Source organism: Lontra canadensis, unplaced genomic scaffold (genome assembly GCF_010015895.1).
Source record: "Lontra canadensis isolate GAN:19392208 unplaced genomic scaffold, GSC_riverotter_1.0 scaffold161, whole genome shotgun sequence".
Classification (NCBI taxonomy): Eukaryota; Metazoa; Chordata; class Mammalia; order Carnivora; family Mustelidae; genus Lontra; species Lontra canadensis.
The window spans coordinates 1,954,418-1,981,752 of record NW_022631155.1 but is presented as its reverse complement, the minus strand read 5'-3'; the positions used below and the strand labels follow the sequence as shown (position 1 = coordinate 1,981,752).

The 27,335-nt window shown below is 50.9% G+C and overlaps 1 protein-coding gene across 4 annotated transcripts in view; it reads left to right on the top strand.

Moving 5' to 3' along the window:
* MAMLD1 (mastermind like domain containing 1) overlaps positions 1 to 15,762 on the top strand; it is a 108,977-nt gene extending 93,215 nt beyond the window's left edge. For 3 of the 4 annotated variants that reach the window (XM_032845249.1, XM_032845250.1, XM_032845248.1), the window contains 2 exons: positions 13,096 to 13,180; positions 14,414 to 15,762. In XM_032845249.1, coding sequence (XP_032701140.1) covers positions 13,096 to 13,180; positions 14,414 to 15,474 — 1,146 coding nt within the window. In that variant the 3' untranslated portion in view covers positions 15,475 to 15,762. Of the gene's footprint in view, positions 1 to 6,898; positions 7,143 to 13,095; positions 13,181 to 14,413 lie in introns of all 4 variants that reach the window. The other variant, XM_032845251.1, reaches the window with a different exon arrangement.
* Positions 15,763 to 27,335: the final 11,573 nt, after the last annotated feature.

Here is a 27,335-nt window from a genome sequence, read left to right as displayed (position 1 = left end):
TAGGTCAACACCGGACACCTTTTTGGGGTGAAGTGGGTGTCCTCAGCTGATCCAGGGAGCAGGATCTAGAAAGCAGAGCAGGAATTCAGCAGCTACTCCCGGGCGAGGAGAGGGGGAGGGGATCCAGGCTCTATCCCTTTGTTTTGGCCCCCTCCAACCACTTGGTTTCCCTTCCAGAGACAACCTGGGGCTGAGCCCAGTGGAGATTCAGCCATCCCCACCAAGCTGTTTTTCCCCCTTCCCCTCTGATGTCTTGTGATTCAGTTTCCTGGGGCTGCATAGTCAGTTAACCTTGTTTCTAGCTATTCTTTAACTTGGGAAACTGTGGTGTGGTTGTCTTCTCTCCTGTTCTCCTTCTCCTTGTGAGATTGTGTCTTTAAAAACAAAACAAAACCCTTACCACATTTTTAGTGGGGCTCTGGGAGGGAGTGAAGTTGGATGCTTGCATTAAATTGGTTGTCTAAATCCGGAAGTCTCCAAAGGAAATCCTGCCGCTCCCTTCCTCGGTTGCCCAAATGTGATGGTTAGTTGGATGGCTCCTTTGGCACCCTGGGGCCTATCAGCAGTGCTCACTGGACCCAGCAGGGAGACTCTGGAGGGGAAAGAATGTGGGGACTCATAAGCATGAGGGTTAGGCTTTGAACATTGCATTTTTAGTATTTGTAATTAAAAGCCTGGATTTGGGAGTAGGTCAGACCCAGGTTTGGCTTCCAGCTCTGCCCCTTACTTAACTGTGGACTTGGAGCAAGTTACTTCATTTCTGTGAACCTTATTTTCCTCCCTATAAAATGAGGAATAGTAATGGTACCCATCTTTCAGGATTGTCTTGGGAATTCAAGGGGATTACATTTAATTCAGTGCCTGGCACGTTGTACATGGTCAGCACATGGTAAGTGTTAACATCACTGTCATTATCCTGAGACCCTAGGAACCTTCCAGAATCTGTCAGAGCAACTTGCGCCACAGGCCTCTCCTGGCTGCTGAGGCTCTGGATTCCAGAAAGCCTTGATGCTCTACCCCTTTACCCAGCCCTTGAGGTTCTGCAAAGCAATGCTTGTGACCTCACCTTGCTCCTGGGTTGTTTCCCAGGGCCCACCTGCTCTGACCAACCACAGTTTTCCTAGCTAATTATCCAGCAGTTCTGGCCACACTACAAAAGGGCCCCAGATAAAATGGCCAGCCAAAATATCAGCAGTGGACTGCAGACATGCCCTGCTCCTGGCTCTATGGAAGACCCCGAGAGCACACCAGTCTCTAGCTTGTGTGGTTCGCAGGCCACCCGCCTCCTCATTGGGATTCATGCTGCATAAAATTTTTTCCTTCATTCCTTAATTGATGTATACATTATTGATTTGCCTTTTTGTGCTCTATCAGCAAAGTAGCAGTTTACCAGTTGAACTTAATCCTGTGATTAAATTCCAAGTCTGAGATCTTGATTTGACCAAGTGAATTTGATTTGGGACCCCATCAATATTAGTCAGCCCCAGATATTTAAACTTTGAAAAATTCAAGTTAAATTCTATACATTTATAAAGGGAAAAAATCCAAAAAAGTTCAAACTCTTCCAGCTCTTGCATAGGGAACACTGTGCTCCAACGACACTTGAACAAAATGCAAATTTAAGGGAAAGCTCCTCCCAGCGGGTGGGATTGGTGCTACCTTAGAGTTCTTGGCAGAATCTCTTCAGTGAGCCTTAGTTCCCTCCCACCCCCTGTACCACCTGGTCTTAACAGAAATACCCCAACTTCGAGTTCTCCTAATTTTAGGATACAGCTGTTGCAAGAAGGACACATAGGTCACACCATAGCCAACCCAGCAGCCATTCCACAGCTGTGGAACCCTTGCGGCCTTCCAGGATCTTCTCCCTGCAGGTCTGCTTATCATAATGGCAATGGCTTCTCTTGGGCAATTTGATCAAGCAAAACTCAGGGCATGGGCTTTGAAGTCAGATAATATCTGGGTTCCAGTCCAGACTCTGGCATTTGCTAATGAATGACCTTGGGCAGTTGCTCAATACAAGGCAGAGGCATTATTGGTAATGAAGACTACCAGCAGCTCATCTTCAGAGAGTGCGTGTAACAGGCACTTGTGAATTTGTGTTCACTCAAGTAATCTTCATAACCCCTACCACACTATGCATAATGTACAACTATGACCTCTCTTTTATAGATGAGGAAGTTGAGGCACAGAGGAGTCAGTAACTTCCTCACAGTGACATAGCTAAGAAGCGGCAAGTCCGTGATTCCAGCCCAGACCTTCTTTCTCCAGAGCCCCTATGCCAGAGAGCCGTGCTCTCCAGTACTTAGCCAGCAACCCCATGTGGTAATTTAAGTCAATTAAAAGTAAATAAAATTAAGAATTCAAGTTCTCAGTTGCCACGTGTGGCCAATGGCTAGGATGCTGAGCAGCCTAGGTATCGAGAGCATTCTTTTCTTTCAGGGAAGATGATTCAACATCATCTCAGAACATTCTGGTAGACAATGCTACTTAGAGAGCTTCCAGGATTTTACTCCTTAGAAAATCCGAGACTTGAGCTATACGGCTTTCTTGTATTATTATTAATAGACACATGGTTGTGATATATTGAAATCCCTTTTGCACTTGGCCCAGTAGGGAAGCGCCAAGCAAAAGGCCAAAAAGTGTAACTCGCGTTACATTCTTCCTGTTTTCCCAATGCATTACTTCAAATTTGCCAAACGGTCTCCTGTCATTTCTATTGGATGTGTAGGGGCATTCACCAATTTGCCCAAAGAGCCAGCTTCTTCTACAGCTCTGCCTTGACCGCTTTGGGCTCTCTGTACAACATTTGGTACCCGTGTACCTTCATCTCACCTGTGACTTGAAGGACCGGAGCTGACTGCTGAAGTCGGCAGAGTCCCTGAAGGACTCTGGGCTCTGAGAGTCTCTGGCATATGTTCCCCATCTCCAGTTCCTTCTCTTGGGCTTTCTCTGCTCACCTCTGTTACACGGTTAGTAAAGGCCAGAGAGAAGAAAGGAAAGAGCTCAAGATTCCTTGCCTGAACTCCTGGATGATTCAGCCTAGAAATCTGCAAACTCCCAGAATCCGGTGGAATGATAGTAAACACCCCTAACCTTGTGAATACACATTTACCTCCTTCCAAGTCTCCACGGGGGAGAAGACTGGACTGATATCTGATCTAGTCAATAATTTATAGAGTTAGACAGCCATCCGCTTCTTGCCAAGCAGCTGGATGTCTGTGCGGCGGCGGCGTGACCTTTACTTCGTGCCCCCGTGTAAAGGAAGGAGGACACCTTGGACTGCTCCCCTTCTGGTGCAGAGAAGGAGCCTCTGGGCTTCCAAACCCAGGAGTTGCTTGGGTCTTAGCCACTCTGTAAATCAGATCCAGGTCTGCACCCCACCTCCTACGTCTGCTTCTTTGTTAGTTGAGGTTATTTGTACAGTGTGGATATGATCCCACTCTGTTCTACCGATGGGTTTTATTAATGCAACAGTGTTGAAAGGCATGAATAGATGTGCTTAAATCAGGGGTGACGCTCCACTTATCATTAACGTTCAGCTGCGATAGAGGCCAGCACGGTCTTCACTAGATTACCATCTCTCAAGTGCCCAGCGCATCACGCCAAGCTCCTGGAAGAGTAAGGTCAGTTGAGTTTTCTGAGTATCTGCTGAGTCCCTTGCCTGTGCCAGGCACTGTCTGGGCCCCTGAGGGACTGGGAGATGGTGCACACCCGGCCCAGCACGGATGTTCTGTCGGCTGCAGGTGTTCAGCCGTGGGAGCTGGACCGAAGGAGAGGCAGAATTCCCAGGGTGGAGGGGCTGGATCTCAAAGGACATGCAGGAGTCCCAGAGTGAAAGTGGGGAGAAAGGGCGTTCTAGGCTGGGCGAATCAAGGGGTACCAGCTCAGAGGGCTGAACACACATGGCAGCCTTTGATGGGCTGATACAGGCATGACTGGATGGCAGAGTAAATGACAGTATGGAACATAAAATTCCGCTCTTAGGGCTGCTGAGAAGACGGGAGCCCAAGCTTATGGACAGCCCAAAGAGCAGAATTTAGCAGGATGTGCTTCTGTCCCTAGACAACTGCAAGCCACTGGAGGATTTTTCATGGGGAAGGGACCCAACCTCAGTCCAACAAGCTCTCTGGCAATCATGGAAAGCCCATGATCAAGGAAACTGAATGGGTGTGAGTTCTCTGAAATAGGTACTACGAGTATCACACACTGTCCATCCCATGGTCTACTAATGCGAAATTTAGACTCATGGAGAACCAGCCAGTCTAAGAGCTAGATCATGCCCACCAATAATTATTAATTGACTTGCTATTCTGAGATTTTCAGTGGTTCCAAAGAGATGGAGTTACCTTGTGTTTGGAAACCTCAAGGAGTTGAAATGTCCCTAGCAGCCTTTTTTTTTTTTTTTGAAAGTTGAGCTTCACATTTATAGGGTGTGTGGTAAGCAGGGCTTTTTCCCCCCAAGTTAAATAAAACAGAGAAGATGCATGAGCATCAGTTATAAAGCGCCTAGTCAGTCAGAGTCGAGATTGAATCTCATCTATTTTATTTATTTCGCTTTTCAACTGGGGATTGCATTGGTCCGCCAAGTGCTGCTCCCATTCTGCTCCCATAGAATGAATACTGGGTCCAGGCCCACCCCTAGTCGCTGCCCAGACAGTATCGCCCACAGAGCTGGGGCGTATTCCGCCGCTGATAATGTCCAAGTGCCGTCCACAGGTTGTTCCGAGTGCTGAGCTACTGAGGCCCTGCAAGCGTATGTTAACACTGATTGGGGGTCCTGGATCTTGACCCATCACTCTTACCCTCCAAGCCATGTGAAGCTACCAGGGATTCTGGAGCAAAAGCTTAAAGTGCTTCAGTTCCCGCCAAATAAGCCCTATTCAACGCTTTGAGGCTGTGGCACCAGAGTGGAAGGGCAACCAGAACTCTCGTAATATTTGCATTTGGAGATTGTAAAAACTCCGATGCAGCTATAAAATAGCATTTAAAATGATCAAGGAGGGGCGGTCTGGGTGGCTCAGTTGGTTAAGCGACTAACTTTGACTCAGGTCGTGATCCTGGAGTCCTGGGATCAGGTCCCACATCGAGCTACCTGCTCAGCAGGGAGTTTGCGTCTCCCTCTGACCTCTCCCCTCTCATCCTCTCTCTCTCTCATTCTCTCTCTTTCTCAAATAAATAAATAAATAAAATCTTTAAGACAATAAAATGATCAAGGAGCTAGGTATGCGGGCAAAAAGAATTGTCAATTGTAGAAAGTCCTGGATGGCTCTGCACAGTCCATACACACAGTCCGTATACTGAGAGAATGGCGAGGAAGTTTTCTTTCCCAAGTGCGCTGAGTTGACTTGCGAAGAACATTTTGTGTTGTTTTTTGGTTTCGTATCTGTCTGGGGGACTCTCCGAAACTCTCCAGTGGTCAGATTGTCTTCCCAATCCCCTCTTTAAGTATTTATAATTTGTTCTTAAGAATTTGGAAACCCCTCGCCACACTTTGCCTGAACTTTTCTAAATGGTGTGTTTTCATAGTTTCTACATTTCAAAACTCGTTTTGCAACATGGTAAGCTAAAGACTGATAGCACGCACACACACACACACACACACACGGTGGCTAACCACCTGTGGGGTTGGGAACCAGGCAAACCTGAATTTGCATCCTGCTCTGCTACCAACGAGCTGTGTGACCTTGGGCAACTTAGTTAACCTCTGGCCTCAGTGTCTTCATCTATAAAATACAATAACAGGTCCTGCCTTATAGATGCTTAAAGGACTGAGTGAGACCAAATGTCGAAAGCACTTGGGTCAGCGCCTGGTGCCGAGCAAATGCTTGATAAATTCAGTGGCAGCGGTTTTTTATTGTTACTTCGAACGGGACATCCATTGCAAGGATGTTCATCCATTGATGTGTTCATCCATTGCAAGGACTTGTGCGCGGGAAGTGCTTAGTAAGTGTTTATTACAACGAACTGAATTGCTTCCAGCCATTTAACTTGGTTTGGGGGGATAAAGATTTCCCTTTCTCCCATGATGCTGGGAGATGCGGGTGAGGGCTCGCAGCCCAGGTGGTCCAGCATGAGAGGAAGGAGGCAGTATCTTGTAGAGGGGAGAACCCATGGAGGCAGGCCTCCCTCTGGTCCTTGAAATTTTCTCTGACACAGTTATCAAGTGCAAGGTTTTTAAATTGCCTTTGGCTGAAAGAATTGGGTCATGGGTTCCATTCTGGCAAAATCTCTGTCATCTAGAACACGATGGCAAGGAAAGGTCCCACACACACCCAAGGCCCCAAAGCCTTGGGGCCCTGGTAAGTTGAAGTGCAGGGAGAGCTACAAGTTCAGGACTCGGCTGTGGTGGGATTTACACTTGACTGTTTGGTTTTGCACTCACCATTTGGTTTTGCAGATTGCCCAGCATTTCTACACACACAAACCTGCAAACCGCTTTAGAACTGTGTGCTCTGTTGGGGGGTGGGGGCGGGTAAGGGGGTGGGAGGGATCGGGATTGGTCGAGGTCATTGCCGATGAACCAGCTATCTTTCCAACAAAACAATGACTGATCAAGGCAAAGGATCCCTAACTGAGATCCATGGATGGGCAGTAAGTGTCCAGAAAACCCCTGAAATTATCCGTAAAATGTTTTTGGGCCGGGAGTGGAGAAACACCACTGGGAGTGCTTTTTCTGTGGAGAGAGACCATAGCCTTTAAGGGATTCTCAAAAGAGTTTGTGACCCAAGGCAATTAAGACCGCAAAGCTGTTTGGTTTTGTTGCCCCAGACCAGTTGGTGTGTGTAACCACAGCCCCCCAGAAACGACCCGGCTAGGCAGGCAGTCATGGCAGTGACAAGATCAGTCAGAAGCATTTTGTGGCCAAGCAGCTGATGGATTGTTCAATCGGTTGTTGTAGACTCATGTAGACAAAGCCTGCAAGCTTGGGGAAGCCAGGCACCCCCAGGTCAGCCTCGGGCGACAGCCCCCATCCTGCCAGGCCCTGGGGAGTGAGTCCTTCCTGCCCAGCAGCTCCTTTGCTCATGAGCTGGCCCGAGTCACCTCCTCGTACAGCACCTCAGAGGCAGCGCCCTGGGGCGGCTGGGATCCGAAGGCCTGGAGGCAGGTGCCTGCTCCACTACTGCCTAGCTGCGACGCTGTAGGTAAGTCACTTCCCCTGAGCCTCGCTTTCTCATCTGTCAACCGGGGCGCCGTCCCCTGCTCAGCCTGCCCGCCTGCCTCACAGTGTTGTTGGGAGGAACAGAGGAGGTGACAGCCCGTAAAGCTCTGTACACCTAGGAGGGATCTCTAGTGCTTTCTCTACTGTGGCCCGGACAGTCTTTGGCAAAGAGACCACCCAAGCCAGCAGAGTTCTCCAGGCCCCTGAGCCTCACCTGCAGGGAAATGAGTGGGGGTTGCCCCGGGTGCAATTGTCCCTCCCTGCGGTAAACCTTCCAGCACCCTGGGTCTTTCCCTGCCTGTCTGTCCCTGCGGCCAGACTGTGAGCCCGAAGGGGGACAGGGGCTGGGCTCCTGGAGGTCCCCCACCCACCCGGTGCCTGCCTACTCTGTGCCCAGTGGGTGTTCGGGGACTGTCTCTCCCGCCAGCTCCACTGTGGACTCTGCACCCCCAAGGTGTTCTCTGACCCCACCCAAGACTCGTGTGCCCTAGAAGTGGGAAGCCGGATCCCCCCACTAGAGGACTGGCAGCTGGAGGAGAGCAGGCAGCAGGAAGCCAGGCCGAGCCCGTCCATGATGGCTTTGAGTTTGGATCAGCCCCTGGAGTCTAGAAGGAACGGCTTGACTTGCCTTGAAGAGTCACGTTAGTGGTCACAGGGGCGAGATGGGGGACGCCAGCCAGAGTGGGCCTTGGCAGAGAGTGTCACGTGAACTATGGCGTTGTTCTGGGGCGTAAAATATCAGTGTGCCCAGGCCGCCTGCCCGGTCTGCAGAAAAAAGCTGGAGACGTGAGCATTTGCTAAGTGATAGTGATCAGAAGATGCTCCTCAGGCTGAAAGGGCCTCCGGGATTCTGGCCTTTAATGGAAATCCTGCTCGGGTACGTATGGCCTTGTTCTCCTTGGGCCCTTTTCTGTGTACTCTCCGACTCACAGGGCACCTCAGCTGTTTGAGGTCTGGCTGGACCCGGAGAAATCACGGCTCAAAGTCCAGCCCAAAACTGCCCAGGAATCAGAATCAGCAAACCTGCTCTTCCCTGCCTTTCCCTCTCCTCACGAGTCCAGCGTCATGGACCGTCATGAACCGGGATCCCAGCTAGCTTGCCTCAAATTCCTATTCGTTCCCCTGCGTTATTGTGTCTCTTGCCAAGGCTCCGCCTTCGGCCCAGCAGGGGAGGAGGGCCAGGCAGATGCTTGGCCAGCCAGGCTTTCCTCAGAAGATTTGGAAGCTGGGTGCTCCTTGGGGGCTTCAAGGGACGGGGTGACTTTGCCAGCTCAGCCCGGGACTCAGGAAGGCCAGGCTCAGTGTGAGATGGAGGACGCAGGCCCCACAGGGGAAGAAGAAAGGCAAGCGGCAAAGACATTTGTTTCCTCTGCCCTGGGATCATTCCCAGCATTTAGACCAAGCCCTTCCGGGACCAGGCAGCCCTGAACCGCCCGAGACAGGGGAGGAATCAGAATAGAGGTCACGCAGTCGGAGATCAAGCAGAAAGACAGAAACTGGAGAGTAGAACAGCTGGCCTGCAGCTTCTCCGCTCTTTGCTGCTGATGGCATTGACTGAGTGAAGCCCCTAGAGACAGCCTCAGACTGGTCCAGACCCAAGGGCAGCAGCCTCTGCATGGGGGAAGCTCCAGGGCCCCCATGCCAGGGTCCTGGAGGGGCCCAGAGGGACCCTGCAGAACACACTCAGGGTTTCGTCCATGCCCACCCGCTCTCGATCCCCTCACTCTATCACTGGTTTCTTTAGAAAGTGTGTCACCATCTGCAGGGATCTTCTTCGATTAAGTTACTTGTATCTTGTCAGCTTCCCCCTCCATTAAAAGCTCTGGAAGAATGAGAAGCCCAGCGCTATCCCACAAGAGATGTGTGTCCACTGATTGACGGAGGGACTTCTGGCCGCTAAGTAAACCCCATCTTCCCATCTGCTATGGGACCACCTCCAGAGCCACTGAGGCCCGCATCTCGCTGGGGGCAATCTGAGCCCGGAAGGACATTGAGCAGAGGCAAAGCAAGAGGGCCAGATCTTGGCCTCAGCTGTCAACAGAGAGAAGTGGCTTGATGGCACACTCTTCAGTCCCATCATTCTGGAGAAAGTCATGGGCGTTGAGAGTCAGGAGGGCCTTGGAAACAAGGAACCTCAGCAGTCATTCACTGTAGGAAACCCCTATGGTTTCCCAAGGACACTTGGTGGAGCCCAAGAGCATCAGCACCCACTCTGACAGGGCTCCCGCTGGAAGTGTCTGCATTCCCTGCACCCACGGGCTGTCGGGGAGCCAGGGCCCATGGGTCTCAGGTGTCCCAATCCTTCTGGGTGTGAGAGCTCCAAGAATTCCGATATTGACTTCATGCTCTCCAAAGACAATGCTGTCTTCCCTACCATTTCAAAGGATAAGTCAGAAAGGTGGGTGAGTTGTTTCCAAACCAGGCTTCCAGAAACTACAAAAGAAGGTGCTTTTCCTAGTGGAGTAATACATGAATCAACACGCAGAGGAGAGCTCATTAACCTTTGAACTTGAAGGTAGCTGAGTGCCTTCTGCTGTGTGGCAGGCTGGCTCCCTGTGGGGACTCTCAGGGGCCAGGCCAGGTGTGCTTGGAAAGGAGGCCCAGTTACCTAAAGGTAGAAAAAGATCCTCCCTCTCCTTCCCCTCCCTTCCCCTCTCCTTCTTCTTCCCCCCCACCCCACGCCTTCCCACCTCAAGGTGCTGTACATCCCCTGCCATCCCTCAGGAGCTACTCCTCGGGAATCCCCTTCTAAGTCAGAATGCTCTCCTGGAGGTTGGGGGTAAAACTTCAGTCTGAATCTGGCCGACATCCAGGAACCCTTCGCAGGCTCCGGTGTGTGAGTGCTGCTGGGCATCTGTCCTTCTGCTTCTCCCCCACTTCCTCTACCTGATTAGGTGCTGGGCTTACAGGAGACATTCACCTGTGGCGGCTGAAGGAGGAAGTCAACGCAGCCGGGCCTGCTCGTGGGGGCCGCTGTGTGAGGCTCAGCTGAGTCGGGCAGTTGTGGGGCTCAGGCCAGCCTTCTGCCTCTCTCTCTCTGCAGCCTAGCATGCACAGATGAGGCACTTGCCTTTCTGTGAGCCCCCAGAGTTGGGTGAGGGTTCTGCAGCTTCCTGGGCATCAGCATGAAGCTTCTAGAAAGGCGGCCACAGATCTTCCAGGGTGGCCGTCCTGCCTGAGACCTCTCTGTGAATGTGGCACCTCAGCCAAGTAGGACTGGGAGGAGGGGTGACAGAAGAAAACTGGGGCCCTAGTTCTCTGGGAGACTTCCGGACGGCCCCAGGCCAGCGCCCCCAGGCTCACACAGCACTCACCAAACCCTGCTCGTTGGTGTCACCCAGCACAACAGCACTGAGCGCCGTGACAACTGCCGCCCTAGAAAAAGGAGTCCTTTGATGATCTGCTCCATCATCGGGCTTAGGAAAAGCACAGGTTGCCTGAGCCATCCTTCCCAAGCGTTGGTCACTAAGCAGCAACTTTCAGCCATCACTTCCTCCCAGTCACTGAAAACATTTGTCATTTCCTGTTTTCTCCATTTCCCAGCGATTCTAATTGTCAGTGTCAAAAGGCAACAACTGTTTTCTCGGGGCTTATCTTTGGAGCACATTGATTCAGAACAAAGGATGGGGGCCTCCGTCTGCCAAACAAAGGAAGCAGCCTCCTGGGGAGGCCTCCTCTGCCAGGGCCAACAGGACCAGGCCCAGAGCGGCAGGGCTGCGGGCCTCCGGACGCCCAGCCTAGCGAAGAGACTCCTGCTCCATGGTGGCGTCCCAGCGTCCCAGGATGCCGGAGGCCCAGCCCCGTAGGCCAAGTGTCAACGTGCTGTTTAAGCCTGGGAGTTTCCGTAGCCATCCTGCTGACCAGAGTCCCCCTTAAACTCGGGAACCTCCGGATCCCGTGCTTCCCTGGATGAACACTGGACTTTCATATGGCCAACATCACCCAGTCCCTCCACCCTTGACCCCTACCCCAGCCCAGCCTTCTCCTTTATTTCCTATGCCTTCTGCCTTTCCTCTGCTTTTTCCTTGGCTGTGCTCGGTAGCCTCTACCTGTCCCCCCACCACCCCCGACCCCCACTCTTATACAACTGCGTTGTTTGAGGGAACTGATGGGGCAGGCGGTGCAGACGGATTTAGGGCTGATGTTGACCCAGCCAGCCACAGGAGCCGGTCTCCAGAAGCAGCTGGTCCCCACAAGCAGTGGGCTGAAGAGGTTAGAGAGGCCGGAGCGCTGGGTGTATTGTTTTAAGGAGGCATTTGCCCTTCCTAGATGTGCCACTTTGGGCTGTCATTTAAATTCTCAGGGCCTCACATGTCTCATCGGTAAGCTGGGGCCGTGGATCTTCTGCCCAGATCTCTGAAGGCTGGCATAGGGCCCAGGGGAAAAACGGAAGGGCAAGGGCTGCCCCCAGAGGGGCAGGCAGAGCCGAGCTTCCATGCCCCACTTCCTGCCTTGGGCCGTCATGTGATGCCCGCGCTCCTCAGTGGCCAGATCCCTATCTAGAATGACATAGCAGGGACAACCTCAAGGAGGACGTAAAAGAAAGGGTGCAGGCGGCTCAGTACAGTGAGCACGTGTGGCTGGCCCCGGGCCCTGCCCCCCAGGCTCTAGCAGGAAGAGGGCAGTTCCATGGGCCGCCCGAGGCGTGGCCCCAGTGGGGGGGAGCAAGGGCCCAGACAGGAAGCAGGCTAAGGAAGGGACAGTGAAATGGCTTCTGTTGTTGTCTGCCTGTCCCGTGAAGGCAGAAAAGCAGGTTCTGCCGGGCAGCCTGTGTTCTAGGTCAAGTCCTCTGGCATCTGGGGGTGGGGGTGGGGTGCAGCTCCACAAGTGGACTAAGGTAGAAGAGGCTCCTTCCTGACCCAGCTGCCTTGGTTGTCAGCACCCTATCAAGCAGGCTTCCTGAGAAGGGGAGAGAGATGGCAATGGGTGAGCACTGCACTGGGAGTCAGACCTGGGTCCCATTCGCAACCTGACACCAAAGGGCTGAGGGTCTCAGGACAATCCACGCTGCGGGGCCCTTGTCTGTTTCTCTGCTGGCTACGTCCTTGAGCCACTCCCAGACCCAGTGCTGGGGCTGCAGCCCTGAAGCTTGGCTCCTTCCCCGGCCCACCAACTGCCCCTGCGATGGAGACAGGAAGCTTGTCCCAGTTGCCCATGCTCCAGCCAGGCAGGAGAATGAAGGGAAGTTGGCAGTGAGTGGCGACGCTGGGTGGCAGACAATGCATTTATCTGACCATGTGATCATCCTTCCATTCATGCCAGCACCGCCCAGAACAAGCCTGGGCCCTGTCCCTGTGACAGCCCGGCAGAGGCTAGGTACCCACATAGCCACATAGCCCAGCATCAGCTCTGCCTCATCCACAGCATCCCTTGTTTGCTCTGCCATTTGTGGTCCTCACAGTTCCAGGTCCGAGCCCTACGCCATCACTAGTGTCCTCGCAGTACAGCCGGTCCATCTGGGTATCCCTGAGACTGGCACACCCAGACTCTTGTCTGCACTGTAGACATGGTCTGGCCAAGGCAGAGGAGTGCAGGACTGTCACCTCCCTCCTTCTACATACTCTGCTTCTATTAATGCAGCCTAATGTTACATTTGCTCTTTTGGTGACCACATCTCACTGCTGACCCATCCTGAGCAGAAGGACATCCAAAATGCCTGAACCTTTTCTCTGTGTGCTCTTGCTGTTAAGCTCTGTGTTTCCTGCCCCATCCTATGCTGTCACAGTTGATTTCTTAACCCAGGTGCAGAATCCTACTTTTGTTTATACTTGTGGAATTTTGCTTGGGAGGGCGGGGCATGCATGCAAGTGTGTGTTGATGTGTTCACTCATGCTTTCTGCTACACCAAAGCCAAGTCCTGGGCCCCCACACAGCAATCCCAAGGCCAATTTTCTTGGTAGTCACTATCTAACACATCTTTCTCATCTTCTGTTTAGCGAGAGAAGCAGAGATCAGGTCTTATGGCAATGACCCTTGAACAGCGGAGTGCATATATTGCCCAACAAATGAGTCAATTTCAAGGTAAGCAGTTAAGGTCATTGTTCCCAAAGGGCAGGCCTGGGAGTGTGTGTGGAGAGGGTACGGGGTGGTGAGAATTCACTCCAGCATAAGCAGTCACTGTCAGTGTTTCTGAAAGTTCTGAGGGAGAGAAGGGAGGTCTGCAGCTCAGTTCAACAGCACACAGGATGGGATCGATCCCACATTGAAAGCTTCAGTAGGATCTCAGTTGAAAGCCAGGTTTTAATGACTCTAATATCAGTGCTTAATTCAAGAGATTAATTAGACTGAATCAGGCCCCTTAAAGCAGTTATTCTCAAAAGGAGAAAGGCACACCTTCAGCTTTCTGATCCTGTCCTCCCCACACCTACAGCCGCTGCTGGAGTGACCTCCCATTCTAAATATTCCTGAGCCATCTCTGAGGTGTGGGAAGTGGAGCCGGCATTGGGGATGTTCTTCCTCAAAGGGCCTGTGGCAGGGGCTGCCAGAGCCTTCACGGATAGCAGGGGTCCCCACCCTCTACCATGGCCACTACAAATGTAATCCACATTTATGGGCCGGGGATACAGAAATTAACAAAAGATGTCAGGCGTGGTCCCCACTTCGTGGAACTTCCAGACTAGCTCGGGACATGTGTGTTAAACAATCTGTACGAGCCGGTGAAGTGACCTTGGTCCAGGACAAGAGGACTCTAACCTGGGACGAGGGGTGGCTGCTTGCCCTCTGGCAGGTGGTCGACATTTTCATTTTAGCCCAGTGCCACCTGCGTTCTCCTGCAAGAAGCCCTATTCCTTGGGGCCTGATGCCAGCTGAATGTCCCAGCTGCCCAGGCTGGAGGGACATGTCAGGCATGCTTCAGCAGCAGTCACAGGACAGACAAGTTCCAGGAAGGCCAGCAACAAGGGGTGGATATATGTCAAGGCGTGCCCGGTGCCAGGCCTATGTACAGAGTGCTGAACATATAAGCAAACCCAGACCCTGGCCTTGTGAAGCTTATAATCTACCTGAAAAAGTAGACCCTCTAAGCTAGCATTTTCATACGATGTGATCATCTCTTGGTGCATGTGTTCGGGGTAGCTGGGAGCACAGACCGGATATTCGGGGAGGGCTTCACAGAAGAACCGCAGTCGGCTGAGGGTATAGGAAAAAGGGGAGTTGAGAGGAGTTGGGGAGCCAAGGGCGGAAGGCAAGAGATTGGTACTGTAGCCCAGGTCACAGATGACTGTGGCACTGACCCCCACTTCTCTCTTTCGGTAGCCGTCCGAGAACAAGTCACCTCCAAGTGTAGCCAGACCAAGGCAAGATCCCCATGTAGTCAGCCCATGATGCCACCCAGAGCGGGGCTCCTTCAGAACGATCCGAATCCAGCAATGATCCCACCCACCAGGCACCAGAGCCACAAGGGCATGGACATGGCTTCACTGACTCCGACTCCGGCCAATCAACAAAGAATTTTCAACCCTAACCCTCTATTTCCCATACCCTCACACTTGGGCCAGAACCCCCCAGGCAGTGCCCGTCTGCAGATTGCCAAGGCCATCCCCCCAGGAGCGCCCCTGCCTGGGTTCTGTCCCAGACCCCTGGGCAGCCAGCTTCCAAGTCCCCACCAGCTCAAACAGCCCTGTGTGCCAAGAAATCCTACAGTGTTGAAAGATGCCGCGTGGGTGGCAGCGGCAGCAGCTGGGACCACAGCGTTCTCCAGGGAGCCCCCCCTTAGCCACATAGACCTTAGCATCCGGCCGCACTTGGAGAGCTACTCGATCTTCACCAAGACGCCCACCAGAGCTCCGGTGGGATCCCCAACATTTCCATCACAGCAAGCAGTTGTGCCCCCCAATCAAGTGGCCCCAGGAGGCAGGCCTGGCCAGAAGGTGAGCTTCGGCCTTCTGAGCAACCAGAGTCTCAGGCAGAACCCAGTGCAGGGTCCCGTGCTGGTGTCCAGTGCCATCAAGTCCCTCCAGCAGGGCATGGCTGGCTTTGGTCCTGTGAGTCCCATAGAGGGCATCGAGCCACCAAGCTATGTGGCTGCTGCCATCGCCACCAGCCAGTCCCTGGGTCCATTCAGCAGAATGGGCTCCTCCCCTGAGCTGCCACCTTACGACTTTCTGGCCCCGCCCCAGCCCCAACTCAACGGTGTGCTCTCAGCCCCTGACTGCAGTGAGGTGGATTTCATTGACGCTCTCCTGAAAGGCCCCAGAGGGAGCCCCGAGGAGGGCTGGGTGTGCAACCTGAGGCTCATCGATGACGTTTTGGAAGAGCACGCTGCCGCTGCCGCTGCCGCTACCGCTGCTGTCCCCCAGAGCGCAGGGGGGCTTTAAGTGCTCATAGAAACACCCACACCCACACCACTTTAGGCAGTGGCGTGCAACGCTATAGCAAATTCACCACCTGTCCCCCAGCCACGCAGTTGTTTCCTCCTTACGATGTGAGTGGCACCCGCCTGTGCTCATCCCTCTCTCTACCTGTGACAAAGTGGAAAGCTGGTGATTTTTCAAGCTACCTGTACATATTTGAAAATTTTGTAAATGGTTTTCCTAAATGTTAATGACAGAAGTATTTATACTTCATTTTGTGACTTTGTAAATAAAGCGACGGCTTTTGTTTCAGTAGAGTTGTGTTTATTATGCATTGTTTGTGTTTATTACACACTGTTGCAAATATGCAGGCTGTGTACGGAGCTCCAGCGCTCCCTTGTGAAGCCCCAGTGAAGCTTCCCTTAGAAGCCACGGGGTTGAGTCGCTTATGGTTTTGATGCAATGAGACATGTGGATGTGACCAAGAGGCATTGTACAAACTGACAAAGGCTGAATAGAAACCCCTTGGCCATTTATGGCCGAATAGAAACCCCTTGGCCATTTATTGCAATTTTCAGTAAAAATGCTATCGTCTTGTGTGATTGTTAAAATCTATTGCAAACCTGTTAGTGTCCGCCTGGTGCGCATATTACAGGTGGCCCACAGGGGAAATTTTCCAGGAGGCTTGGAGTTCTTCGGATTTGGGAGGGGTGTAGAGAGGGCCTGTGAGCTGAACACTGGCCATGCTGTCCATGCTGAGCATCCAGGGTGTCCTCCCTCTATCATTGAGAGAAACCCCCAGGCTCCCACTTCCCCAGTGGCACCTTGCAGGGCGGAGGTGAGATGTTCCTGGTTTAAAGCCCTTCAGTGTTTGTTTTCATGTAAGGTCTGTGGTTGGGGGTGGGGTGGGGGGAGTCTGTAAACATTAATAGTTGACTTGGGGTTTGTCTTTGATGGCTTTTATCTGCAATTATCGTCATGTATATTTAAGTGTCTGTTATAGAAAACCCACACCCACTGTCCTGTAAACTTTTCCTCAGTGCCCAGACTTGTGTAATCAGTTTTAATTGCCACCTCCTCTTTCGCCTCTACATTTGAAATCTGGCATCTGTTTCCAGCCAGTGCGTTTTTTCTTTGTACTGTAATAAACAGCCAGGAGAAAAGTGCCTCTATGTTTTCATTGTTCAAGGGATCATCCGACGTCCCTGTGTCTGCTAAGCCTCCTGGTGTCTTTGGTCCTTTCAAGAGGCTACTCGGTGCCTTGTGCAGCAGGAAGATGCCACAGCGAGGGCTGATGGGTAAGAAGTTTGTGAAGCCCCTCATTTTCTTTTTTTACCCCAAGGCCTTCATTTTACAGAGAAGGAAACAGAGGCCACTGAAGTAGCTGTGCCAGCGGCGGCAGTGGGCGGGGGTGACTTGCACCGCCAATCCAGACTCTCAGCCCCAACCCCCGTCCTCTTTCCACTGAGGGGGTGACAGACCCAATTAAAGATCCATATTCTTCCCATGCAAGGGACACCCAAATAGGGCACAGGGCGGGGGGCACGCTGAGACAGGTGGCCCGTCTGCTGCGCGGAAGAGGGAAGTTATGCCTCTTTGAAAGGACGGCCGGGGAGACTGGGACTTGCCGCGGCCCCTCCACCTCCTCTCCTAAAGCCTGGGCTAAACCCAACCCAGTGCCCCCTGAATGCGGAGCCGGAGGAGCTCCGGGTGCGGGGGTTCCAGGGCCGCAGAGCTCCGCTTCAGGTCCGGGACCACAGTGGAAGGGGAGTTACAGCGGCACTTCGCCCGCCCCCCGTCCCGCCCCCGTCGAGCCCCGCCCCTTACCAAACCCCGCCCCCTGGAATCGCTGCACCACCCCTTCACTCCCCACCTGCTGCCCCCGCCCGGCCCCCTACGGTCCCCTCCGCTCTTCTCCCAGCAGACCTTTGCAGCACGCGGGGTGGCTGTCGGTTGTTTCCGATTTAAACTGCACGAAATCCACAGGGATTTCCGTGACTCCACACTCGGGCCACCCCCTCACACCGACAAAGTGGCTTCCACAGAGCTTAATATGGATTTCGCTTATGGTCGGGCCTCATTGAGAGGGGGACCCTAATAGGATGGCGGGGACCCCTGCCTCTCCCATGAAAGCTCACGTTCCCCTCCCCCCGCAAGGCAGCAGGGAAGCTACTTGGGAGGCCCCTCCCTGCCGTGTTCTGGAAGAGCAGAGCAGATCACTGGTTGGCATCGTTTGTAGTGCAAACCGAATACATCACATGTATCCCCCAACTGCCTGGGACTACTGATACCCTCATCCTGGATGTACAAAGTGTTCCACCACAATGGCACACTTTGGGGGCTGAGGGACGCATGGACGCCGAGACATCCTGTCCTGTCCAATGGAGCCTAAAATGCTCCAGGACCACGCCTTCACCCACCATTCTCAATGGCTGAGACTAAGAGCAAAGATGGACAGCCTTCTGGCCAGCGGGGTGGAGGACACCGGCATTCCCCAAAAGCCCCGTCCCTGGCCTCCTGCTCCATACAGGCCCCTACAGCTTGCAGAACATTCTTCCCAGGTCTGGATAACCGATGTGTCCTACAGGTGTCCCTGAGCTATGGGCCTCACCCCCTGTCACAGTCTTTGCGCCCTCTCCCCCACTCACAGGCAGCACCTCCCCAGGAGCCTTCCTCGCTGGGGCTCCCAGTGTTACCTCAAGTGCCCGGGGTTGCCAGGCTCCAGGCAAGCCCCAGCTTCACCTCAGGGCCATGCCGGGGCACTCAGGTCCAGCTCTCCTGTCTCCTGTCTCTGACGGGTCCAGGGGCATCAGGGGTGGGGCCCCATGCCCTTCCTGATTCTGTGTTGGACCCACCTGCCCAGTGACTGTTGCTCCCAGCCAGCCAGTGAGGGGCCGAATCCCTGTAGACCCCCCAACTCAGCCCTCCCAGTCAGGCCTCCCCAGCCTTCCAGAGGGCTCTGGGAGCCATAGCTATCCCCACTCTGCTGACTGTCCGGGCCCCCAAAGAAAAGCTGAGCTCAGCCCAGTGGACCAGTGCCAGCCAGCCATGACCTTGAGGCTGAGCCAGTGTGGACAGCAGTGTTGACAGCTCCCTGAGCAATTCCCAACACCCCACCTGCGCTGGTCTCACTGACCCCCCACCCTTACCATCCTTTACCTCTGACCTCGGTCCCTTCCCTATTCCTCCAGCATGGTTGTCCCAGGTTTCTCCTTGGAGGCGACAGCTCCCACTGTCCTGCCGCCACTTAGCTCCCCTCTCTTTTGTACCTTCAGCCTCTCCTCTGCTGGATTCCACCCAGGGGCTCCCAACCCAGCCATGTTCAAAAAGCCCTAAATATCACAGCCCACCCAGCCACGGCTGTAGCTCCCTACCACCCTCCCACTCACTCCTCAACCAGAGTGCCCGGCTCCAGTCCCCACTCCTTCCCCTAAGCACACTGCTCAGAGTACGGGTTCCACCTGGCGCAAGTCCAATGCAAGCTTCTCAGTCCTCCGTGGATTTGCCCCTTCAGCAGCACTGGACTCTCCCTCCTTCCAGAAAAGCACTGGCCCTGAGCTCCTGGAAGCCTCTGGCCTGCAGCCTAGCCCTCTCCTGCTCTGAGATCTGTTCTGCCCTGCGTCTCTGTGAGAAGACACTGCTCTCCCAGCGCTTCCTCTCACTCACGTAGGACTTCCTCCCCCTTCCCCTCCCTTCTCCTGGGCACACAAAAGGGTTTCGAGCCTGCATTCCAGCATCTCAGCATCTTGATGGCCCGGTGAAGAAGAGTGTGGTGCATCTGGGCTAGGCCCTAGGTTTCAGTCCCCAGGGGAATGCTAAGGGACTGGGCTGAAACTCTCTAGGCCCCTTGAAAAAAGAATGAAAGAGCTTAGAGTCCTCCAGATGCCTCCCACGAAGACAGTTCTCCCCGCGCCGTGCTTCGGACCACAGCACTCTTGGGCAGAGTCCCTCACGGCCCCTGGCCTGTGCGAGTCCTTCCCACAGGAGCTTGCGGGCCAGAACCCGAAGGCCTTCCCACAGCCGTGGGGAAAGAAGCAGGATCACTCCCTCCACGCCCCATCTCCACACCCCCTCCCAACTCTGAGGTCAACCTCAATGAAAATACTAGAAGGCCCCAAGGACCTTTGTGAGACCCCAAGGCCTCCCTCCTTCACTAGAGTAAGCTCAGGCCCCTGGAGCCCCCAGGGCCAAGGTCTGTAGATAAGGTACTATCTCTTGCTTGCCATTCAGCCTAGGAAGTCCGGGGGATCTGCCAGCGAACATGGGGTTCTAAAGACGTGCCTGGCTTCCCTAGTGTGTAGTCATTCAGTGATCCCACGAGTAGCCTTGTGCCAGGCACAGACAGGGACACAGACACGGTCCCCAGCCTCATGGAGCCAACGGGATGTGTCAGGGGTCTAGGCATCAGGGGTATAGCAGAGAACAGAGCCGGTGGGAGCTGTACGTGTGTGTGTACGTGTGTGTGTGTGTGTGTGAGAGAGAGAGAGAGAGAGAGAGAGAGAGACTCAGGGCTGTGTGTTAGTCAGGGTTCTCCAAAGAAATAGAACCAATAGGATGGAGTTGTATCTATATATAGAGATAGATAGATATAGATAGATCGGAATACACACACACACACACACACACACATACACCACAGATTTATTACGAGGAATCAGGTCACACGATTCTGGAGGCTGATAAGTCCCACAGTCTGCCCTCTACAAGCAGGAGACCAGGACAGCCAGTGCTATACTTCAGTCTGAGCCTGGAGGCCTAAGAACAGGGGAGCCATTTGTGTAAATCCCAGTCTGAAGTCAGAAGATGACATGTCCCAGCTCAAGGAGTGGGGCAGGGAAAAAAGGGGCTAATTCCACCTTTCTCTGTCTTTTGTTCTATTCAGGTCCTCACCAGATTGGAAGATGCCCACCCACGTTGGGGAGGGCCATCTGCTTGCTGAGTCCACTGATTTCAAATGTGGATCTCATCCAGAAACACCCTCACAGACACACCCAGAAACAAGGCTTAATCTGGGCACCCCATGACCCCATCAAGGTGACACACAAAATTAAGCATTCTCTACACGTTTGCCTCTTGAACAACATAGGTTTGAACTGTGTGGGTCCTCTCATATGCATATTTTTTTCCCCAATGAATACAGTACGGTCCTGCAAATATATTTTCTCTTGCTTGTGATTTTCTTGACATTTTCTTTTCTCTAGCCTACTTTATGGTAAGAATACAGTATACAATACATATGACATAGAAAATATGTGTTAACAGACTTGACGTTATCAGTAAGGCCTCCAGTCAACAGTCAGCTGCTAGTACTTATGTTCTGGGGGAGTCAAAAGCTACACATGAATTCAATGACACAGGGGGTTGGCCACCCCTAACTCCTGTGTTGTTCATGGGTCAACTGTATATAACTATTTCTCTCTGTCTGTCTCTGTCTCTTTCTCTCAGTGTGGCCCTTGACACAGGACAAGACAGATGAGCCATCAGAAAGGAAATAGAAGCATACACGGGAATTAAGACAAGGAAGAAGGTGGTGTTTCAAATCAGTGAGGGAGACTCAACACATCAAGACAAACTCAGATGATTCAAAGATTATCACAGAAAAAATAACCCATAAAAGTACTATAAGAGAACAAGGATGGGTATTTTTTATAATATAGAGTAGATCAGGCTTCGGCAGTCATGACGTGAAACCCAGAATCCATAAAGGAAAAGACTGATGAAATTATCCACGTAAAATATAGAAACTTGTACACAGGAAAACACACCATGAAAGTCAAAGATAAATGACATTTTTTTTTAAATTTGGAACACATGACAGACAAAGGCTGATATACCTAATACTTACAAATAAAGTAGTAGATGGTCTACAAAAAGGAAAGTACCAGAATTTCATAGCGGTTTTCTTCAACATAACCAAAACTCACCAACAACCTGGGCATCTACCAGTAGGAGAATGGGTAGACAAACTGGTCTGTTATTGCAAAGCAGAACTACTCATCTGCACAGAGTGACAATCTCAGCAGTGGAAAGGAATGATGTCTGATAACAAGCTACAAAGTGGATAAATTTCAAATGCAATATGCTGAGAGAAAGAAGCCAGACACAGAACTTTCTGGGGTGATGGTAAATTCTTCTTTTCTTTTGAGAGAGAGAGGGAGAGAGAGAATCTTAGGCAGGCTCCACACTCAGCTTGGAGCCTAGGCAGATGCAGGGCTCGATCTCAGGACCCAGAGATCATGACCTGAGCCAAAATCAGGAGTCAGATGCTCCACTGAGTCACCCGGGAGCGCTGGTAAATTCTCTGTCTTGATAGGGATGTGGGTTGTTTTAGTGTACGCATTGTCAAAACTCAGAAAATATTCCATTTGAGGTCTGAGCATGTCATGGTAACTAAATTTTACCTAAAATAGAAAAATCTTAAACAAGTATTGAACTGTAATTTGTGATCTGCTGGGGCACTCAGGGGTGAAGTGTACTCATGTCTGAAACTTACTTGGAAACACACAAAAAGATGATTGATGGATGGCTAGAGAGGATGGGCAGAGAGATAGATATGGTAAAGCAAATAGAATAGCATGTTAATTATAGAATCTAGGAGGCGGTCTATGAAGACTTAATGTATATCTCTTCAAACTTTTCTGATTACTTGAAAATTTCCATAATAAAACATCAGGGAAAATAATTTCTTAAAGTACAGAGGTGCTTTTTAAGTATAAATAGAGCAATTTGAGGAAGAAGAAAAAGGCCACAGAGACCCAGTTTATACTTGGGAAGTGGAAGGGGAATTGTGCCTGATTTTCCTACAGTCTGTTTTCCAGAAGTCGGCACAGCTTAATACAAAACCACAGGGAGCTCCTAGCCACCTTGCTACATGAAACAACTAGAAGATTGGTCTTCTCTCACCCTATCCTGACAACATGTTGCAGAAACCGCTCGCCCAAACCATGGTTCCCCTGTTTTACTCACCTCGATTGTCTGTGTTCTCAGCATTTTTGCAATCGTTCTTTGTAAAATTTTCTGCTTTCATTTTCTCGGTTATTTTCCTTGGTAAACACTTATTCCTTTGTAGGTACTACATTAAGAAAATGGTTAAGTACCCAATGAAGAGGAAATGCTCAAAGGACCCCCAAATTGCCAATCAAACCTGAGAGGGTGCCAGCGCCTTCCTGTCTTATAGTGACAGGAATGACAGGAACACCGGCGATGCTCTGTCATGTTGTTTCTATCAGATGGGCCCCAGATGTAACGACTGATCACAGCGGGTGTAGATGGATCATGGCCTCACAGGCCCTCTCTCTCCTCCACAGGCTGGAGGGCGACGCACCTAACTGCTGGGCGGGGCATTCTGGCGATTCGGGGGAATTTCAACTTGGGCTATAAGTCAGAGCCACCTGGGGCTTTGGAATAAATACATCTGCGTGGGGCCTGACCTCAAAGAATAGCATTTTGAGGGGCTAGACGAAAGCCCAGGGATCTGTATTTAAAGCTCCCGGGCTGAGGATAACTGGCTAGGCTTTCAACATGATGGGAATCTGTTACAGAGAAAACTCGCACGAGCGTTCAAAGATGTGTGTGCAGAATCACTGATTGCAGCATTGTGTGACCTACCCAAAATTAGAAACGACCCAAGTGTCCCAAATAGAGGCTGGTTAAAACCATTCAACAATGTCGCTGTTGAAAAGCACGCAGGCTTTCTATTTATTGCAAATCTGGATTCCACTGCCCAAACTAGGCTGGAATCCTTTCTGGGCCCACGTACACCCATTCGAGACCCTTGGGCGTCACTCAAGAGGAGCTTCCTGCTGTGAGCGGACCTCCATGGAGCTGCTATGGAAGTTCAACCCCATCTTGGATCTGGAGTTTTCCCAGATGGCTTCAAAAGAAATTTTCGAGAACATACAGCTGCTTCTTGTCATTCCTTCTCAGAAATGATGATAGAGAGCTCCAGTAACTTGCCCCTCTGCCCTGGTACCAACTACCCAGCCCACCCCCTCCCCCAGATTTGCTGCCCTAAGCACAGGATAATGAAGAAGAGACCCAACAAAAGAGGCCATTAGAGCAGACATGGTTGCCTTGGATGTTGAAAAACTAATGAAATAAGGAGCTCTCGCTTAGCATTTGCTTTACCGGATTCGACTGAGATTTGAATTTGAATTTCATGAATTAATTCGTCAAATCTTACAGTGAGGAAAGCACCGTCTTACCTTTCCTCATGAATGCCAGGGAAGGGCCTCAGTAAGTTGACCCTCATCCTATTCCCACCTACCAGCAGACTCGTTCCTGCAGCAGGACAGCGAAGAAAAGATCCTGCCAAAAAGAGCAGAAATGGAACTTGCTGTGTCTTCATCACAGAGAAACTCCAAGGCATCTGAGCTTCACATTTATTTTTTTTCTTTTTTAAAATTTTTACTTTAAATTAAATTTAGTTAACGTATAGTATATTATTAGTTTCAGGGGTAGAATTTAGTGATTCATTCATTGCATGTAACACCCAGTGCTCACTCCATCAAGTGCCCTCCTTAATGCCCATCCCCCAGTTACCCCACCCCCCACCCACCTCCCCTCCAGCAGCCCTCAGTTTGTTCCTTATAACTGAGAGTCTCTTATGGTTTGCCTCCTTCTATGCTTTTATCTTATTTTATTTTTATGTTTCCTTCCCTTCTCCTATGTTCATCGGTTTTGTTTCTTGAATTCCACATACGAAGGAAAACATATGGTATTTATCTGTCTCTGGCTTATTTCATTTAGCATAATACCCTCTAGTTCCATCCATGTCATTGCAAAAGGCAAGACTTCATTCTGTTGGATGGCTGAGTAATATTCCATTGTGTGTGTGTGTGTGTGTGTGTGTGTGTGTGTGTACACACATATCCCACATCTTTATCCATTCATCTGTCGATGGACATCTGGGCTCTTTCCATAGTTTGACTATTGTGGACATTCTGCTATAGACATTGGGGTGTGAATGCCTCTTCAAATCACTACATTTGTATCTTTGGGGTAAAAACCTACTAGCGCGATTGCTGGGTGGTAGGTAGGTCTATTTTTAACTTTTGAGGAACCTCCATGCTGTTTTCCAGAATGGCTGCACCAGCTTGCATTCCTGCCAACAGTGTAGGGGGTTCCCCTTTCTCCGCATCCTTGCCAACATCTGTCATTTCCTGACTGGTTAATTTTAGCCATTCTGACTGGAGTGATGTGGTATCTCACTATGGTTTTGATTTGGATCTCCCTGATGCTGAGTGATATTGAGCACTTTTTCATGTGTCTGTTGGTCATTTGGATGTCTTCTTTCCAGAAATGTCTGTTCATGTCTGCTGCCCATTTCTTGACTGGATTTTTTGGTTTGGGGGAGTTTCATAAGTTCTTTATAGATGTTGGATACTAGCCCTTTATCTGATATGTCATTTGCTAATATCTTCTCCCATTCTGTCAGTTGTCTTTCGGTTTTGTTGACTGTTTACTTTGCTGTGTAAGAGCTTTTGATCCTGATGAAGTTTATCTTTGCTTGTGTCTCCCTTGCTTCTGGAGACAAATCTAGCAAGAAGTTGCTGTGACCGGGGTTATAGAGGTTGCTGCCTGTGTTCTCTTCTAGCATTTTGATGGATTCCTGTCTCACATTTAGATCTTTCATCCATTTTGAGGGCTTTTTGAGTATGCTGTAAGAAAGTGGTCCAGGTTCATTCTTCTGCATGTGGCAGTCTAATTTTCCTAACACTGTTTATTGAAGAGGCTGTCTTTTTTTCATTGGGTTTTCTTTCCTGCTTTGCCAAAAATTAGTTGACCATAGAGTTGAGGGTCCATATCTGGGCTCTCTATTCTGTTCCATTGATCTATGTGTCTGTTTTTGTGCCAGTACCATGCTGTCTTGATGATGACAGCTTTGCAACACAGCTTGAGGTCTGGAATTGTGATGCCTCCAGCTTTGGTTTTCCTTTTCAACATTCTGGCTGTTCAGGGTCTTCTCTGGTTCCATACAGATTTTAGGATTGTTTGTTCCAGCTCTGTGAAAAATGCTGATGTTATTTTGATAGGGATTGCTTTGAATGGGCAGATAGTTTTGAGTAGCATAGACATTTTAATATTTGTTCTTCTAATCCATGAGCGTGGGATGCTTTTTTCCATTTCCTTGTGTCTTCCTCAATTTCTTTGATCAGTGTTCTATAGCTTCCTGAGTACAGACCTTTTACTACTTTGGTTAAGTTTATTCACATTTAAAAGCTTTTCTTGGGGCACCTGGGTGGTTTAGTTGGTTAAGTGTCCGACTCTTGATTTCAGGTCATGATCTCAGGGTCATGAGATTGAGCCTCACTGCTTAGGTCTCTCTGTCTCCCTCACCTTCAGTTCCTCCCCACCCTAGTCACACTCTCTTTTCTTGCTCTCTCTCTAAAAAAAAAAAAAATAATAATAATAGTAAAAAAAAATAAAGTTTTGTCTTGCAAGTGGGATGGAGATCCAATTGGATACAGGTGTGACTGTCCACGTGGCCTTAAAAATTTCTGAGAGTTGAAAGCAAGGGGAAACAAGATGCAGAATTATGCTAAAGAGTCACGATCATTAGCATAATTCGACATTCCTTTGGCAAATCGCAGGTGCCTGTGTGTCTTCCGCTTCTAAAGTCGATGACAAGACACAATGCAGTATTAAGGGTATGAAGGAAAATGTTGTGGCAAAGAGATGTGGAAGTAGACACTGGTGATTTTACTTTGTGTTATTCTGCAAAACACAATTGCAATAAGGTAAGTATTTTTCTGCTCCACACCAGTTGTTTCTCTAGCACCAAATAAATGCATTTAAAAGAAACTACCATTAAAATTCAGTTTTGCTTTTAAAAAGTGTGCTGCAGACCCCGCTCCCCCATGCCTAATACCCAGAGCAGTAAAAGATCTCTACCCCGACACCTCTGCCCGCTCTGCCCACCCCCCACCTTGCACAGGCTCCTCAATTCAGTTTTCTTTCTTTCTTTTTTCTCTTTTTTAAGTAAGCTCTATGCCCAAGATGGGGCTCAATCTTCTGACCCTGAGACCAAGAGTCACATGCTCCACAGACTGAGCCATCCAGGGCCCCCATTGCTTTTCAAATGACAGGAAGGAAAGCGGCCTTCACAGGGGTGCCTGAAAAAGCCAGGCCAGGATCCCTGCTTGAAACTGGAGGCAGGAGGACTGTAAGAACACACACGCACGCACACGCGCACACCCACATGCACAATGATATTTTCTAGAGAGTTCTTGCCACCTGTAGTAACCTGGTCTGCCCATCAGGAGGAAGGCACCCAAAGATGTCACCAGAGTTTGTCCTCCCGGGGCAGGGAGAATGGGGAATCCTGCTTTCTGCTGCTGTGGTTTCTGATGGGGGTAGCTCTACCCCAGCAGGCTGAATTTGTCCCCAAGTCGCCTGAGACAGCACTGAGGCTGGTGATTCATGTACAAGTCTTTCCAAATCTCAGATTCCAGAAGGCTTTTCCTCTGGCGCCTCTGCCCCACTTGGGTTCCAGACCCCAGGCCGCCTCCACAGGCACAAGCCAGCTCCATTTCTTTTCTTCTAAACTGGATTTTCTTCCTTCTCTTTCCAGCCTCGTCCCCCAGCGTGGCCATACGTGGAGGCTTCTCCTTCGGAAGGAGCTGGAGCCTCATTGTGACCACTGAAACAGCTGCCATTGTCCATGAACGGAATTCTTCTGGTCGTGAGAGATACAAGGTGTGGGGCATAGAGCCTTCATGGAAACGTAGCAACCTCATTCTCTGGACCGCTTGGCCCTTGGTTTTGATAAATCATTCTCCTTTCACTCAGTAACATGGCTCACAGTCAGCAAAAATGAGGAAATATGTGTGGGCCTTTCACAGCCCTGCCCAGAACCCAGCCTCCTTCTGAGTGGCCATGGCTGC